The 15,829-nt window shown below is 32.1% G+C and overlaps 2 protein-coding genes across 7 annotated transcripts in view; one reads left to right on the forward strand and one right to left on the reverse strand.

The window, feature by feature from the left end:
• The window catches only part of LOC143241060 (uncharacterized), a 66,701-nt gene that overhangs the window by 44,935 nt on the left and 5,937 nt on the right, over positions 1–15,829 (forward strand). The window lies entirely within an intron of this gene.
• The window catches only part of Pak (serine/threonine-protein kinase PAK 3-like protein), a 54,621-nt gene continuing 51,174 nt past the window's right edge, over positions 12,383–15,829 (reverse strand). For all 4 annotated transcript variants that reach the window (XM_076484528.1, XM_076484529.1, XM_076484527.1 and 1 more), the window contains one exon: positions 12,383–15,638. In XM_076484528.1, the coding sequence (XP_076340643.1) occupies positions 15,555–15,638 (84 nt within the window). In that variant the 3' untranslated portion in view covers positions 12,383–15,554. The remainder of the gene's footprint in view (positions 15,639–15,829) is intronic.

Here is a 15,829-nt window from a genome sequence, read left to right on the forward strand (position 1 = left end):
AGAGAAAAAAAAAATGTAGGATTTATCTTCACCTCCCTAGACTTTAACTTTTTTTCAATTTTGGGTATTTCTAGATTTGGAAACTTCCACAAGTAATGTGTATTAATATTCTGGTTTAATATTTAAGTATCATCTTTGCAGAACCAACACTGTATCTCTAAATCAATGTACGTGTGAGATTATAGGTACATCTTGAATTAAAATAAAAAATAAAATTTTTTTTTTTGACTAATGATGCATAAAATTCAAACCTATTGAAAAATCAGTCTTTTTGTGCATTATTAGATTGAATTTAAATATTGATGTTAGCAAAGGTGTAATTTTTTAATTAATAACCTTTGAAAATAAAGATAAGTACAATATTTTCCATAAATAAAGTGCACCATGGTGAGTTTAAACATGAAAAATAAAAGTCTGTAGTAAGTGTTTAGGCTTGAGTAGTATTACAAAAAAAATAATCAAATCTGTAACCTTTCTCCTTGAAATGAAGCATCAAAATGAAACATCTAATTTTTTAACTTTTTTTTTAGTATTAGTAAATTGCACTGTGCAGGAAGCCCACAGTCAATTTTTTTTGAAAAAATTGCCACTGTCTATTTTGATACAGTGTTCTAATAAATTCTTTGAAAAGACATTTGGATATGACAGGTAGTTAAATAAAAATACATTTTAGCTATCTTGAGAACAATGATGTTGCTATGTAAGTGTTATATAAAGTTCCTCTTTTGATTTACTAAGTACTGACAAATTTGATGATCCATTAAAGTCTTATGATAAAATATTCATTGAAACCTGTCTTACATAAAATAAGTATTTTTTTATTATTGTTACAAAAACACTGGAAAATAAACCTTACTTGTAAAAACTCATACTTAGAATAATGTATCAAACATATTAAAGTGGCAGTAAAATGTTTATCAAACCATAAATAAGGAATTTAAAAATTCTAATTGTGACAAGATGAAAAAAAAAAGGATCATATTGTAAATGAAAATGTAACTCATTATAGAAGTAACAACTTGTATGTCATTCACTGAAAATAAAGTTAACTATTTTTTAAGGTTATTGTATAGGAATTAAACAACTTTTAAATCAAATTTTGCATACTCAAAAGTTTTATTTAAAATAGTGTTGGTGTAAATATTAACATTCAGTAGGTGAGCTGTATAAAATCATATTACTGTGACATATTAAACTTTATATGACTCAAAGATGATTCTTCAAGACTAATATGTGAAATTAATAACTTGGATGTTATAAATTTCAATTTTATTGGTAGTAAGAAATATTTAACACCAAGAGACCTGGGGAGTTCAAGAATATATGAGGCAGTCTGTACAAGACTCCCAGGTCTTTGCCAGCCAGTTTAATACATTCACAGCACTGATTGAAACTATCCAAGACCAATTGAGATAGACTGGATGTGCTGTTCATAAACAAAGTCTACCAGTTGGAGTTTTCTCAGCAGCAGATGAAGATAATACACCATGGGGCATTCATGGGTCTTTCAGAGCTGGAAGGTATCCTGTCAGAGAAACCAAAGATCACGAACTTAGTGACAAATTTTAGTGTTGGGATGTTTAGATTATCTTAGGCATGTGCTGGCCAAGAACCTGTAAGAGAGAAGCTTTGACTATAACCATAGGGTCCTTCGAGATGGATGAAGTAGATCATGTCTCCAAATTTCAGTAGTGTGGGGAAAATAAACCTTGACTACTTCCAGTGCAGCATATGATCTTGAGTTTGATTCTTTTGAGCACTTGAATGATACACAACTTTGGGACTGGTAAACAGTCATTGCTAGTGGATTGTTCAATGTAGTAGAAAATTAAACAACCCATTAGGTCAAGTTTAAGGCTTGGAAGAAGGACAGCACCAAGAGCTTGAATGACCTACACCATTTGCACTTCAAGGCTTATTCTCCAGTAGTTTAAGTGGATTGTGAGGATATTCTCATTGACAACTTCATTGAGGGGCTACTTGGTAAAATGATGAAACATCACTGGAAGGTCAGTTATTTTCTTCCTTACAGGAGTATTTTCTATTGAATTATATGGGAGTAACTTTATACCAGTTGTATAAGAGGAAAACATCTGCTGTGCAAATACCTCAAACCTCCCAAAGTTGCTGCATTATATCAAATCTGAGCTGGATTGTAGTTAATAGGTTAGGCTATTTGCTTCTCCCATGGTTTTCATGCCTCTACCCAAACATCACTTAGAGAGGAGGAATAAAGCATATGCTTTAGATGTGGTGACTGCTTATGCCTTGCCATGCAGAAATATTATGGTATTTAATTCATGGTACAGCATGTGCCAGAGAACCAACAGTAAGTGGTAGATGCTGCTGATGCTTCATCTGTAGGAATCAAATATAGTTTAAGTTTGGCCAGGCCACCAATGAAAGTTGTGTAACAAAAAACTTGAGTCAGAAAGTCTGGTAGTTAGCCCAGCTTTCAGAGTTAGTCTGTAGCTTGGTACATGCCTTTTCAAATACACAAGTGAGAGATAGTTCCCTGTTCATACAGGAGTGGCCAGGACATTGGTATATCAGGCACTCCAAGCAATGCCACAAATTTGAGCATGTGTCTAGTAGGCATTGCTGTAAGAATGAGGGTATTACAACCTTGGCAAGGACTTCTTGCAGAAATTATTGATCAGTATTGACTATGCTCTCAGTGAACTGATGCTTTACATGAAAGTTATTTAATGCTGATCATGGTTGCATGAGTGCACGTTGTGGAGACGATTATAGGACCTTCATATACAAGAGCAACATTGTTATGGAACCCACATAAGAAATTCAGTCTCTCGTCCTTAAAGCAAGTAGTATTAGGTCTGCTAGTATGAACAGTTATTTATATCAGTTAATTAGCTTCCAGCTTGTCTGATCATCAGCATGGTAAGAGAGGTGGATGTGACTGAGGCTAGTGGTGATGCTGGGTTGCAATAGTTGGGTTGTGTCTGAGACTAAGTAACTGTCAAAATGTCTGAAAACAATAGTTGAGGATTATGCAAAGCATATGGACTCAGTTGAGTGGTAAAAACTTAGTGATCTGGTTAAATATGCTTATGTATTTGGGGGGACAATTGACCCATCTTGTCAAATAATAGTAACTTATTGTAACATAAATACAAACAACACACTTCTGACCAATCAACAACAGTGCAGGCTTGCTGTAGCACTAAGGATGTAACCACTCCTATCCTGAAGTAAAGTAGATGTTAAAGGGCAGAATCATACTGCATATAAAGATTGTGTTAATATTAGATGGGTGTATACAATAACTTGCATTGCTGCCTTTACACTGCTGTGGACAGATAAATATTTGGATATAGTGGTTCAATACCTTGTTGCTGATAAGTCAAAATGGATAACAAGAATAGACTTAAAATTTTTTATAGTGCTTGATGTGCACAAGTTTTATTGGATGCCATTCAACTTATGTAATTTACCTACTATTTTTTACAATTCCTAATGGAGCTTTCACAAAGGGTGGTAGTGGAAAGAAGTTTGTGGAGATGGTTTTTGGCCACACTTTTTTTGTCTGCTGCTGAAAAATTTGTTCATGGTACTTCAAAATAGAAGAATGGCAAGTTTGAAGTTGAAATTGGGGAGGTGTGCATGAAATTGCAATTTTCTAAAATCACATTGTGAGAAGAGATTGGATCTCTACCAACCCAAACTGTGACAAAACAAGAAGTATGCAGTTTCCTTGGTTTAATGTGTTACTGACAATTTGTTGCCAATGTATTTGAAATCACAAGAAGCTCATACACATATTAGATAGACTGTGATACTGAGCTTTATTGGAAGCTCTAGCACTAGCCCATCTAGGACAGGATTGAGTTCTTGTTGGGTACTGCTGCTAACAATAGTGGTCCAGGAGCAGAATGGAGTGTAACATGTAACAGCATACACTACCAGCTCTTCAATGATAAAACTGTGGAGCAGTCTTAATATCTAGGTCAATTACTCTATTTTCACTGTGTGATGGTTGTATTCTTAAGGTAACTGATTCATTTGTGTTATATATTATTTATGAATGACTATGTAACTTCCACGTGCAACACCAAAAATGTATTTTCAAACACATCTGTAGCTATATACTTACGTACATCCTAACATTATACGAGTAACTATGGACATCTAGATTGCCTCCAGCTCACATGTTGTTACCATGCTAACCTATATGAATATATTTCTGAATAGCTATGGTGCCCTAGATTGCCTCCAGCTCACATGTTGTTACCATGCTAACCTATATGAATATATCTCTGAATAGCTATGATGCCAATTTATGATCTGTGAAGCTCCACACATTTCATAAAACCATGAAGTAAGTAATCATTGACATAATTCAGCCAAACTAATTCCTTTCAGTCAAAATTATTTCAACCAGGATTAATGTTTGGGTCATTTGTTTTTGGAATTTTCCACGAAGCCACACAAAGATTAACTGCACTTGCTGTCCCTAATTAACTTAAAAATGATCAACTAGAGGGAAGGCAGCTAATCAACAATGCTTAATCTCAACTCTTGGATTACTCTTTTTCACAATGAAAAAGCGAGATCGACCATCATGATTAAGAGGGAGGTCATGTTTGGTGACCGTATTCAAACTTGTGACCAACAGATTCAGAGATAAAAAAAAAAAAAATTCTGTTTTTCAACATAGCGACATTTGCTTTGTACACATTACTTTTGTATATAATATCTCATTCCTTCGATTAAAAGGTTTGTTTTAATTATGCTGGAAATATCAGCATTTAAGACCTAAAATTTTAAAATTAAATATAACATTTCTTCTACCCATACATTCACTAATTAAATATGGGGTCAGTTGTTGGTTTCTTCTTGGAGTTGAAGTTGTTGCAAACTTGTATGATAATTTCATGTGGAGCCAATTACTTCATGCACCATACTAACTGAAGTATATATTTACAAGTAAACACATTAAAACATACAATTTAATAATTTATTTTTACTGATGTTTCAACTTTTGCTTTGTTTGGGTATGAGGATACTGTTCAGCATATATAAGGAATCAAACATCCAATTCAAATCAGTCATTCACCTGAATAGCAAAAACATTGAGCAACACGAGTTACTGTAACTAGCTGTCGACAAATTCCAGAAAAAGGATTGTGAAAAAAAAAAAAAAAAAAGTGTCCGATTTTTGGAAACATCTCCCCTAAATATCCTTGCATTTGATTTCTCATGAAATCTACAACAGAAATATATTTGAACATTCCACCAGTTTTATTTTTATTTGTAGCTTGGGTATCGTATTGTCACGTGATGATGCTTATGTATTATCCTTTACTCTTACCTTGAATATGTCATGAGATATTTTCATGTTTTTTTTTTAATACCAACAAAATCCTGTGGCAAATATACTCATCAGAAAGTTACAACTGACATTAATGCAGCAAACTGATCTAGGACTTCCTCATGTATCATATAAAATGATGTTTAGCACACATTCATACTTTTATAATATATCCCCAGTTTTAGTATAAAAATATGGCCACTAGCATAAGTAAGCTTATAAATATTGTCACTAAATAAATAAAATAGCCTATTAAGGATTCACAGCTTCAGTTCTACTTATATTTTAGTGGCATGAAATGTACCTTTAATTATTGCACTGGCAGTGGTAGACAATTGAAGTCTAAGATCTAAGAAAGCCACTGATTAAAATTGTGTTTGCAAGCATCAAATTATCTTTAACATTTTTTGTTTTTTTTAATTTCATGCAAGTACAAATAATCCATTCTATAACATAAGATCCTTAAGTTTGACTTAACAGCCAGAGAGGAGGCAATTAATAAAGTACCCATCCTCACTTTTTGTTTGAACATCACTTCCATTGTGCACCCACAGCTACAGTGCAAAGCTTTTTATCATATGTGTGGGAACAGGATGCAAGTAAAAACCCTTTTGTATAAAGGTTTGAGTATAAACACTAAACAGCACTGAGCTATTTTAATCATTGTTTACAGATTTTGAACAAATGGTGTGTTGAAATAGTCATTATATGTTCAGTGGTGAGGCCTGACAGTTACAGCATAATACTTCCAGAGGTGTGTTTGGTGAACTAAATACTTACATCAGACAAAAGCTGGTGCTGTACTGTGTGTTTGTCTATTTTACTTCGTAATATAAGTTATGATCTCTTCACATAAATAAAGAACACTATTTAATCAGTTATTCAAAAGTCATTGATATAAAACATTACTTTCCTCTTTATAAAATGGGCTTAGTAAACTGAGTTTTTTTTGCAACACTGCTTGGGATGGTTGAAAACTATTGTAAACAAGTCGTAGGTTGGTGCAATACGTTAACATTCACATTATTTAACAATGTACGTATGGGAATTTAATCATGGCTTTGTGTTTACTCATTCTGATTCTGAAGAAACATATCAGAACCTTGAAACTGTTAGGTAAAAGTGGTATAGGCAGTGTTTAATTCTGATTGACTAAAAATTGTGTCATTTGTTTAGTATTTTACAAGGAAAAAAATCCCCAGTGGGTCAGTGGAAAAGCTTACAAATTTATAATGTTAAAATCTGGGGTTTGATTCTCCAGTTAACATAGCTCAGTTAGCCTACTGTATAGCTTTATACTAAAAACAAAGACTGGAATAGAAGCTAGCATGCCTGGTGAAATGAAAATGCTTAATATGAAAACTCTGAGAGGCATGTCCACTGAAACATGTATACATTGTTTGACAGACATTTGTTTTTTAATGCTTGCCAATTGTACACTGAGAATTAACATGCATCCATTATCGTCATTACTATATAGTTTTTAACACAAATTCTAAAAAGGAAATGTGTTAAATATACATAATTATTATTAGCAACTGAACCTCATGGGACTGAAAAGAAAAAAAAACGGTGAAGGCACAGTCAAGCTTCTATATACTGTCAGGCAGAAGAACACAATACTTGGGAACATTTTGTATCAAAAATGATTACACTTAATTTTTTCATTTGACATTATCCTTAACTTAACAAAATACCTGTCTATGTTATGTGTGTAACATTATTTCATCATGGGAAACTTGAGAGATTTTCACCTGTTGAACACCTTGCCAATGATTTTACCCTGTACGAGCTATTAGATGCTGTAACTCAAAGTTGTACAAGCTTTTCTCCCTAATGAGTGCCCATTGCATTGCTCAACTTAATAAACATACAACCTACTTTTAACGTAAGCTGCTACTTGCTGATTTGTCAGTTGTCTGTTTCACATTTTGATTAGGAAGATTGCAGTAACCAACATATGTGAAAGAAGCCCTATCTGTCAGGAAAATGAATGAACATCTTCCAATCCAACACTCAAACCTTAATACTGCTCTTTAAGATCAGACTTGCATGACATGCAAAGCAAAATCATAATAAATTACTTTGATTGTTAAAACATCTATCTTCCTGTTAGTTTGATAAGAGATTAGTATGAAGCAGGAGATTTTAAAAGTTATGTTTTATTTTTTTTATATATGAAAACAAAGAACCCATTCAATATTAAATTACAACTATTAATCAACCTTTACTATTCTAAATTAGCTGGGTATATTCTAGTAGTAGGTGTGCCAGCTATAGTCCAAGTTGTCCATACTTCATGTTCCTTTGTTACATACCCTTCCTAAAAACAATCCACTTTTGGTGATACAACAACTCTTTTCAAATGCAAGATATTCATACACTCAGAACATAAACATGTTTATACACAGTATTTAGTGTTTCTAAGATGGTGATATCCCTTATTCAGTGATACTAGAAAACAAAGAAATATAGATCCCCTTTACTATCTAGAAAGAGACCTGCAACAGATCATAAACCACCTGTGGTAAGCAAAGATGCAAAGGTCTGCAATAGTAAGAAACATAATGCAGAAGAATCTTAGTCTAGAAACAAATGCATCAGGGTAAAGGTTTATCAAGAAGGAGCTTTCAGTCATACATTCTATTCAACTGAGCCATATCTCAAACAGGCAGAGAATGAAAAGGGGCTTCTCTGAGCCCGCCACTCTCTCTTACGAGCCCTGAAAACAACTCAGAATTGTCAGTACATATAACCTAACTTATGTTTGCAAAACATAATTGTGGTTAATGATAATGAGATAGTTGAAAGTTTTGTTAACAAGTACTATTTTAATGCAAAACTGTTTAGTATTTGAGAGAATCTAGATTTTGAGATTGGAATAATTATTCATATGAAATAACATTTTATAACGTGTGTACATGTCTCTTGTACTTGTATGCACTATAAAAAAAAAAAATACAAGCCAGAGTTTAACTAGAAAATGTGTGAAAGGAATATCATTAAAACTTTTGCTTTGTGTCATAAAAATTAACTATATTAGAATTTTTATTTTTGGTTTTACCTATTAGACATCTGTTACTCTCTCTAATAAACTGGACATGAATAATTTAGTCATCTCTACTGAGCAAGTGTTGAGGACCATGAGGTATATTCTCACTTTTAGGCTTAAATCTACCAAGTTTCTGCTGTTATGCTTTGAACCACTTTCTATTAGATACAGTAGCCAGCAAGCATATGTACTCCTTGTCAAAACCTAGATATGGTGTAGTACTCTTACATACAGTTACCTGGAAAACAGGCTGGGTTAGTAAAAATAAATAAAAATAAAATTTAAACATTGTTGCACTTTGCTCTGTCTTTTACATATTCGTTGTTTGTTGATAGGGTAAGTGTTTTTGATGTTATTTATTTGTAATCAAATGAAAACGAGAATACTTGTGGGGCCAAGAGAGTCATGGTTATTGAACTAGCCTGAGGTTTTGTTTCTTTTTCTTTCAGTTATGTACTTATTTCATTTTTACATTAAATATTTTTGATCATAATTTTTTTAACATAAATAGTCATTAAGTGAATTTGATTTAAAAAATATAATTAACCATTATATTTTTTAACAACATTAATTACTAAATCAGTTATTCCAATCCAGTGATATATGTTGGTCACATTAATCTGGAACTCGTATAATTAATATTCAGTCTCATTAAGAATTCATCACTTTCTACTTTTGCAAGTGGAAATAATTAATTAACTTACTGTGTTTTTGTTTGTGTCTATCAATGAACAACTTGGTACAATCAGCTCAGTGTACTGTGTAATTAGTGTTGTTTCTTTGTTTGTGTCTATTAATGAACAACTTACTACAACCAGTTCAGTGTACTGTGTAATTAGTGTTGTTTTTATTTTGTGTTTATCAATGAACCACTTACTACAACCAGCTCAGTGTACTGTGTAATTAGTATTGTTTTTATTTTGTGTTTATCAATGAACCACTTACTACAACCAGCTCAGTGTACTGTGTAATTAGTATTGTTTTTATTTTGTGTTTATCAATGAACCACTTACTACAACCAGCTCAGTGTACTGTGTAATTAGTGTTGTTTTTTTGTTTGTGTTTATCAATGAACCACTTACTACAACCAGCTCAGTGTACAGTGTAAGTAATATATTGTTTTTCTTGTTTGTCTATCAATGAACAACTTGGTACAATCACAGAGATACCAACCATTATGATTTGAGCGTAATCGTTACGATTTTGGTGTATACTTGTCATGGCCATGTCTCGCGTACAAGAATCACTAAACAACGTCTCAACATGGAGCAACAAGTGGAGGGTCGTGTTAAATCCGACAAAAACACAAGCAATCACCTTCTATAGAAAACTAAAGAAGCAAAGAAAAAATCTAGAAAAATAAATCTATCACTTGGAAACACAACCATTAACATAAGCAAAAACATCACATTCCTTGGCGTCACTTTCGACACAAAACTAACATGGAAAAAACACATAAACAATATACACTCATCAATAAGAAAAAGGATTTCATATCTAAAGACTATAACTGGTAAACAATCAAAATGCGCACCGAACACCATTATACAAATATACAAGGCTTACATCCGTCCACTAATAGAGTACGGATGTCAAGTAACATACAACATGTCAAACAACACACTCCAAAAAATCCAAGTGCAACAAAACAAAATATTAAAATCCGCATTCAGTTTACCATCTTTTACACCAACAAATTATCTACACCAAATTAGTAATTTACCAACTATAAGAGATAGAATAACAGAACTTTCTATGAAATATTATCGAAAAGCAGAAAACAGAAACAAACTAACAGCATCACTACACAAATTATCAAGTGCACCAACAAAATACATATAACCATACAACATATTTCAAGAATCACAATCCACTCAACAAAGAGTTTAAATACATAAAACTATGTTATTAACATGAATTCCTTTTTTTTCAGGTACAGGGCACACGACAGGCAAAACTTTCGGCCTGTCGTGTGAAAGTGGGTTTTCTCGGGTACTCCGTTTCCCCACATCAAAATCTTCAGGCATTGGATTTCTAGATCCCAGCCCAGGCAACCTTTTGCCAGACCCAGAATCGGGACGTTTATTTGATCTGAACTTGAATGAATTACATTCATGTTCACATCTACCCAACTTTTCTTTTGAGACAGGTCCGACCTTTCCTTCTTTCCACTGCTACCTTTGCCTCCACCCAAAAGACCATTTAGTGAGACATTCCCCACCCAAAAAGTCAAGAATAATAACGATAATTAATTTATTAAAATAATAATAAAAAAAAAAAAAAAAACACCACTTAATCCTAATAACAATCCACGAAAGGGGACGAAGAGGAACTACAAAGTTCCTGAACACCCCAGTTGGAGAGAGAACTCTTGGTTTTCTCTCTCTCTAAACTGAACCCCTGCCACGTTAGTTTAGTTTAGTTTAGTGATTTATACCACCTATAACAATAAAAAAATCAAACAAAGACCCCCCCTAAAAAAAAAAAACCACAAGATAATTACAATAAACATATCATCCCAAGTGACTTCTATAAGTCTAAAGGTAACCCCAGATAATATTAATTTCATACATTTTATATAACAAAAAAGAATAAGAAACTCAAATAAATAAAAGGTGTCTCCAAAATAGGTAAAATTCACAGGACAAAATTTTTTGCTTCTTTATGCTAACATACAAGTTGTTTTACCTTTAACCCTCATATTCCAATCAGAACTTACCTTGCATTTCTTTGGTGTACGTATGCATGAAGTACTACGTGAACATATTTTTCCATTAAAACTAGTTTGAACACACAAAACTATGGATTTGTCACCATGATACACGATGGAAGAAAATCCCGACATTTTTACTTCCTTCAGTAGTAAATTCCTTTTTTTTTTTTCTTGCCAGATATAATACTGTAAAAACTTAAAATACTCAAATATAAAAGTTTTATAGTAGACAAACATTAAAATAAATTTTGTATATACCAGAAATGTTCTGTACATAACAGCACCCTCAGTGAACAAACAAATTATCCAACTACTTCATTTCTGTAATCCCACTGACCTGGAACTGGTGTAAAACTTTTCTTCTGTGTATTTCAATGATATACTACTTGAATATTAAACATGTTTTTATTATCAATCTTACCCGTCCTCCTTTACACATTAGGCCATTTTTGCACTCAGGATATTTACAGGAAGAACTGAACAAAAACTATTTGCATCTGTTTTTTTCTTGAAATACACAGAGTTTTATGTGGCAGTCTTCAGTTTATGATGTCAATATGCAGCTCTCTTCCACATGATATAAAATTATATTACAAGTGTATTCAGCTACATTTCGAACTGTAATATCTTATGAACTTTAAAATTCTTTATTAATCTACAATTATGTTGGGGCTTTTTGGTATGCAAGCCTTTTAATAATTTTCAGTTAATTTCACTTAAGATTGTCTTGAACAAATACACCACTCACTTTTTTTTATTTTTAGACAAGACTTAAAATTCAAATATTTACAGAACCTGTAGAGACACATTAGTAGTTATTTTTTGTTTATGCTAAGTATTAACTCAGAAGTCTTCCTAATAACTCATTTAACATGAATTATATAGATAATGCAGCAAGTTTATATTTTCACCTTTTGGAAAAGTATTACAAAAAAACATGCAGAAGATATAACACTCATTCAAGGTCATCTAGCTAACATGAAATAGGCAAAACAGTCCTCGTTATGTGTGGATAAATCGATTTCAGATTAACTTGATACAGTTAAAATGAGAGCATATGAATGATAATACATGTTTGGTGAGAAAATAAAAACAGCTAAGAAAGTTAAAAGTGCTTTCTGATTTCATTCATATTCATTCTGGATGAAAACTTGCACTGTAGTAAAATATTTTATTAATGGGTTTTAGAAGAATGTAAATCAACAGTTTCCTCTGCTTTACTAAATTATAGTCTGACATCAGGGAAGTGGAAACTGTTTTTATGTTCAAGAAAATAAAGGGTCTGTACAACTATTAAAACTGTTTTAATTATACACTGTTTACCGATGTAGCACAGGTATGTAAGTACACAAATCAAATTTCACACCTTATGAGAAATACAAGTGTAAGAACCATTACATTAATGATAGTGATTGAACTCTTATTTTATGAAAGCAAAATACATCTAAACAACCAAACAGAAAAAAACAAAAAAACTTTGTTGTCAACATTAAGCTGCTGTTACACAACTTTTGATACACATAGGACATTGTGTTGATCTAAGCAGAAATATAAAAATTAGAGAAATGTTTAAGGTTATGTGATGTCTCAAAAGTTAGTTGTTTGAACATTCCATAAATGTGTATGTAAATGACTTCTAGGACAAACTGTAGAGTAATAATAGACTGAAATAAATTCACTTTCAAAGAACATTGTTAACTTTTTGCAGAGAACAGGGGGATAATTTATATCTGTATATTCCAATTAACTATGCCCTGAAAAATAACTGCAACTCTCTCTTTCAGTCTAAAATATACCTGCAAGACTGAAGGCTGTGCCATATACTATCACAGAGATAGGGGTGATGTTTAGAAACTAAATGCAACTTTGAATCACCTTAAAACTATAGGTTTAAAAATCAACTGGAGAGAGAGAAAAACCCAAAAAACACTGTACAAAATAGTTAGTACAACCACTGAAGGAAATGTTTACACAACTTCTTTTAGTTTACTTGTACATGTGAAACACATGCAATTAATAACAAGGTTAAATTGTCAACATTAGATAACAACTACAGGCTTTATATAAGTAGACAGAGTTACCCTGTCTGAACAGTCATCTCTGAAAATCTACTATGTATCCATAGAGAGCCTTTGATAAATAACCACAACTAATACAAAAACATTAATGTAAAATAAATTCTACTTGTATATATAGAATTTTAAACCATGATATTACTATTAGTTTCACAACAAGTGCATCCTTTTGTTGTCTGAAAATGAAACTTAAAGTTATGTGTGGAAAACCTTCTTTATGAGTAGGTCACAAGGCTTAGCAACACTGAAGTTAGAAAGCACTAAATAGGCTTTTAGTTCATGGCAGGCCTGTTTGAATTTGTTATAGCCATACCATGTTTCTGTCTTATTCACACACAAGTCATTCTGTTTTTCTTTTTTAATGTTTTCAAGAGTATTACCAAAACAACTTCTACTGATAATCACTATTTATAAATCAACAAGCAAGTCCAGCATCTTCACACACATTTCTCACAATTCATACCTTAATCATTATACCATCATGTATAGATAACTAAAAGACAGAAATACACGTAAATTGTTTTTACAAATTATACTGAAACTAGTTAAAAAGGAAGAACGTGCTTCCAGTGATTTTACAAAGATACACCTACCTTCGACTGCATATCATTCAACAATGAAAACTTCTTGAATATCCAAATGACCTTGTTTTTTATTTTGCTTTTTCTCTTAAAAATATCAGCTGTCATGCACAGTTATGTTAAAAATAAAATGCAAAATATTAAAGTTAAGTGTAATAACAATTGCACATCATTAAAAAATTACCATGAAGTTTCACCTGATATTACACTAAATGATTTTAAACAAAAAGGACAAGCCACTACTTAAAAAATAAAACAAAACTACACTTTCATACGATCAAAAAACTATAATAATCAGAACCAAAGAATTGCATAAAATCAGCAGAAAGTGTAATAAGATACTAATAAATAAATTTTACAGCTGGAAATTAGCACTGTGCTACAAGACTAAATATCAACTGGCCATCAAGATAAAACATTATTATGGAACCATGCATATAAATATTAAAAACTGTAAATGAATAGACTGAACAATGTACAAAAGCTGACTGAAGGAGGTTTGTAAATATTAAAAAGCTAAAATATTCTGATGAAGAGGACTGATTAATAATGTTCAATCCAAAGGAATGCTTTATTTTCATCAAGTGCTCACTTAGCTCTAAAATCAAGTTATCTTCTAGATTAGTAGATCATCAGCAGGAAGATGATCAACATCTCTTGAATATCACTCTTTACATACATTACTTATATGTTAAAACAGCACCTCAATAATTTCACGTTACAGGCAAACATATATATATAATGAACACAAGAAACTCCAAACCTTTCAAGGACAAGAGATTTTTTACATTTTTTTGTGTCCCATTTTACAAAAAAAAGTTTCACCAATTTGATTGTTTAGATTACAATGGAGTTCAATCTTCATCCATGTGCATTCTTGTCTCACTGATGAAATAATTATGACTTAATCAGAATTCACAGTTCAGTGTTCTTTCAATTGTCCTTTTGTTTAAGAAACGGTAGTCCACACTTTCTTAATGTCCAAATTTAATTTTTATGGTATCTAAAAGTACCTGCTAACATTTGAAGGAAGTAACAATTTAGGAGAAAATCAGGATTCCATCAGCATTACTTTTTTTTTTCTTCCTTGGTTTCACTTAGTTACCAGCTGCAACATTTACTTGCGTAGATTGATAGCTTGAAACTGCAGTTTTCACTTTGTTGTGATATGAATTTTATCTAATGTTTTCATTTTCCATGCTTTTTTTTTTTAAATATTGACAGTTTTTAACTTCATAAGCATTATGCACAGTCTCCAAAATCATCACTGGTAGATTCACAATAATATTTTTAAGCATTACTGTCATTATTATGGGTAAAATATTCCTCGGTTTCATACTCTTTTTTTTTTTTTTTCACTTCTTTTGCTTCAACAAAGTTTTGAACCTATTAACTAAGTAAAAAGTTGAGATGCCAGTGAAGCTAAGAGTTTTCTCAACAATTCTTTAATCAGTGTTTTCATGTAGCAGATTATTCTTGAACAATTTATTATCAGCTAACATACAAAGTTGGTTTTTATCAAACCTTGACTCCTCCCCTCTCATCAGCACATACTCCCATTCCAACATTTTCCAAAATGCTGATTTTTTAAGGCTTGAGTTATTGTCTATCGCAGAAGTTGACCTGTTAGTCTGAACTCTGTTCGTCATATCTTAGAAATCAGCCCAAAATGAACTCGTAAAACAATTCTTTGAAGATCACCCGCAATGCAAAATCTATAATTGATAAAAATGTCTTACAAGATAGAACACCACCACACTATCAAAAATCTTTCCACAAGTGATGAAAAATCTTTGCACTTCTAGTGACTTTTTGCTGCTTCTTTTGCTGCCACTATGAGTGGATGTAAACTCGCTAAAGGTCGTGCAAGCTTCAGAAATGGGTGCTAAAAAGGAAAATTTCAATTTAATAGGAGGAATGGACAAAACCATTAAAACCCTGTGCTACTAATTCTGATAAAAACAATGTAACAGAATTTCAACAATACCCATGAGAGCTAAGCATTGTAATTACCTTCTAAATAGTTGTACATAATGAATATTACACTCAGGTTTTCTTCACCTCTACAATTATCTG

This window comes from Tachypleus tridentatus, chromosome 13 (assembly GCF_004210375.1).
Source record: "Tachypleus tridentatus isolate NWPU-2018 chromosome 13, ASM421037v1, whole genome shotgun sequence".
In the NCBI taxonomy this organism is placed as follows: domain Eukaryota; kingdom Metazoa; phylum Arthropoda; class Merostomata; order Xiphosura; family Limulidae; genus Tachypleus; species Tachypleus tridentatus.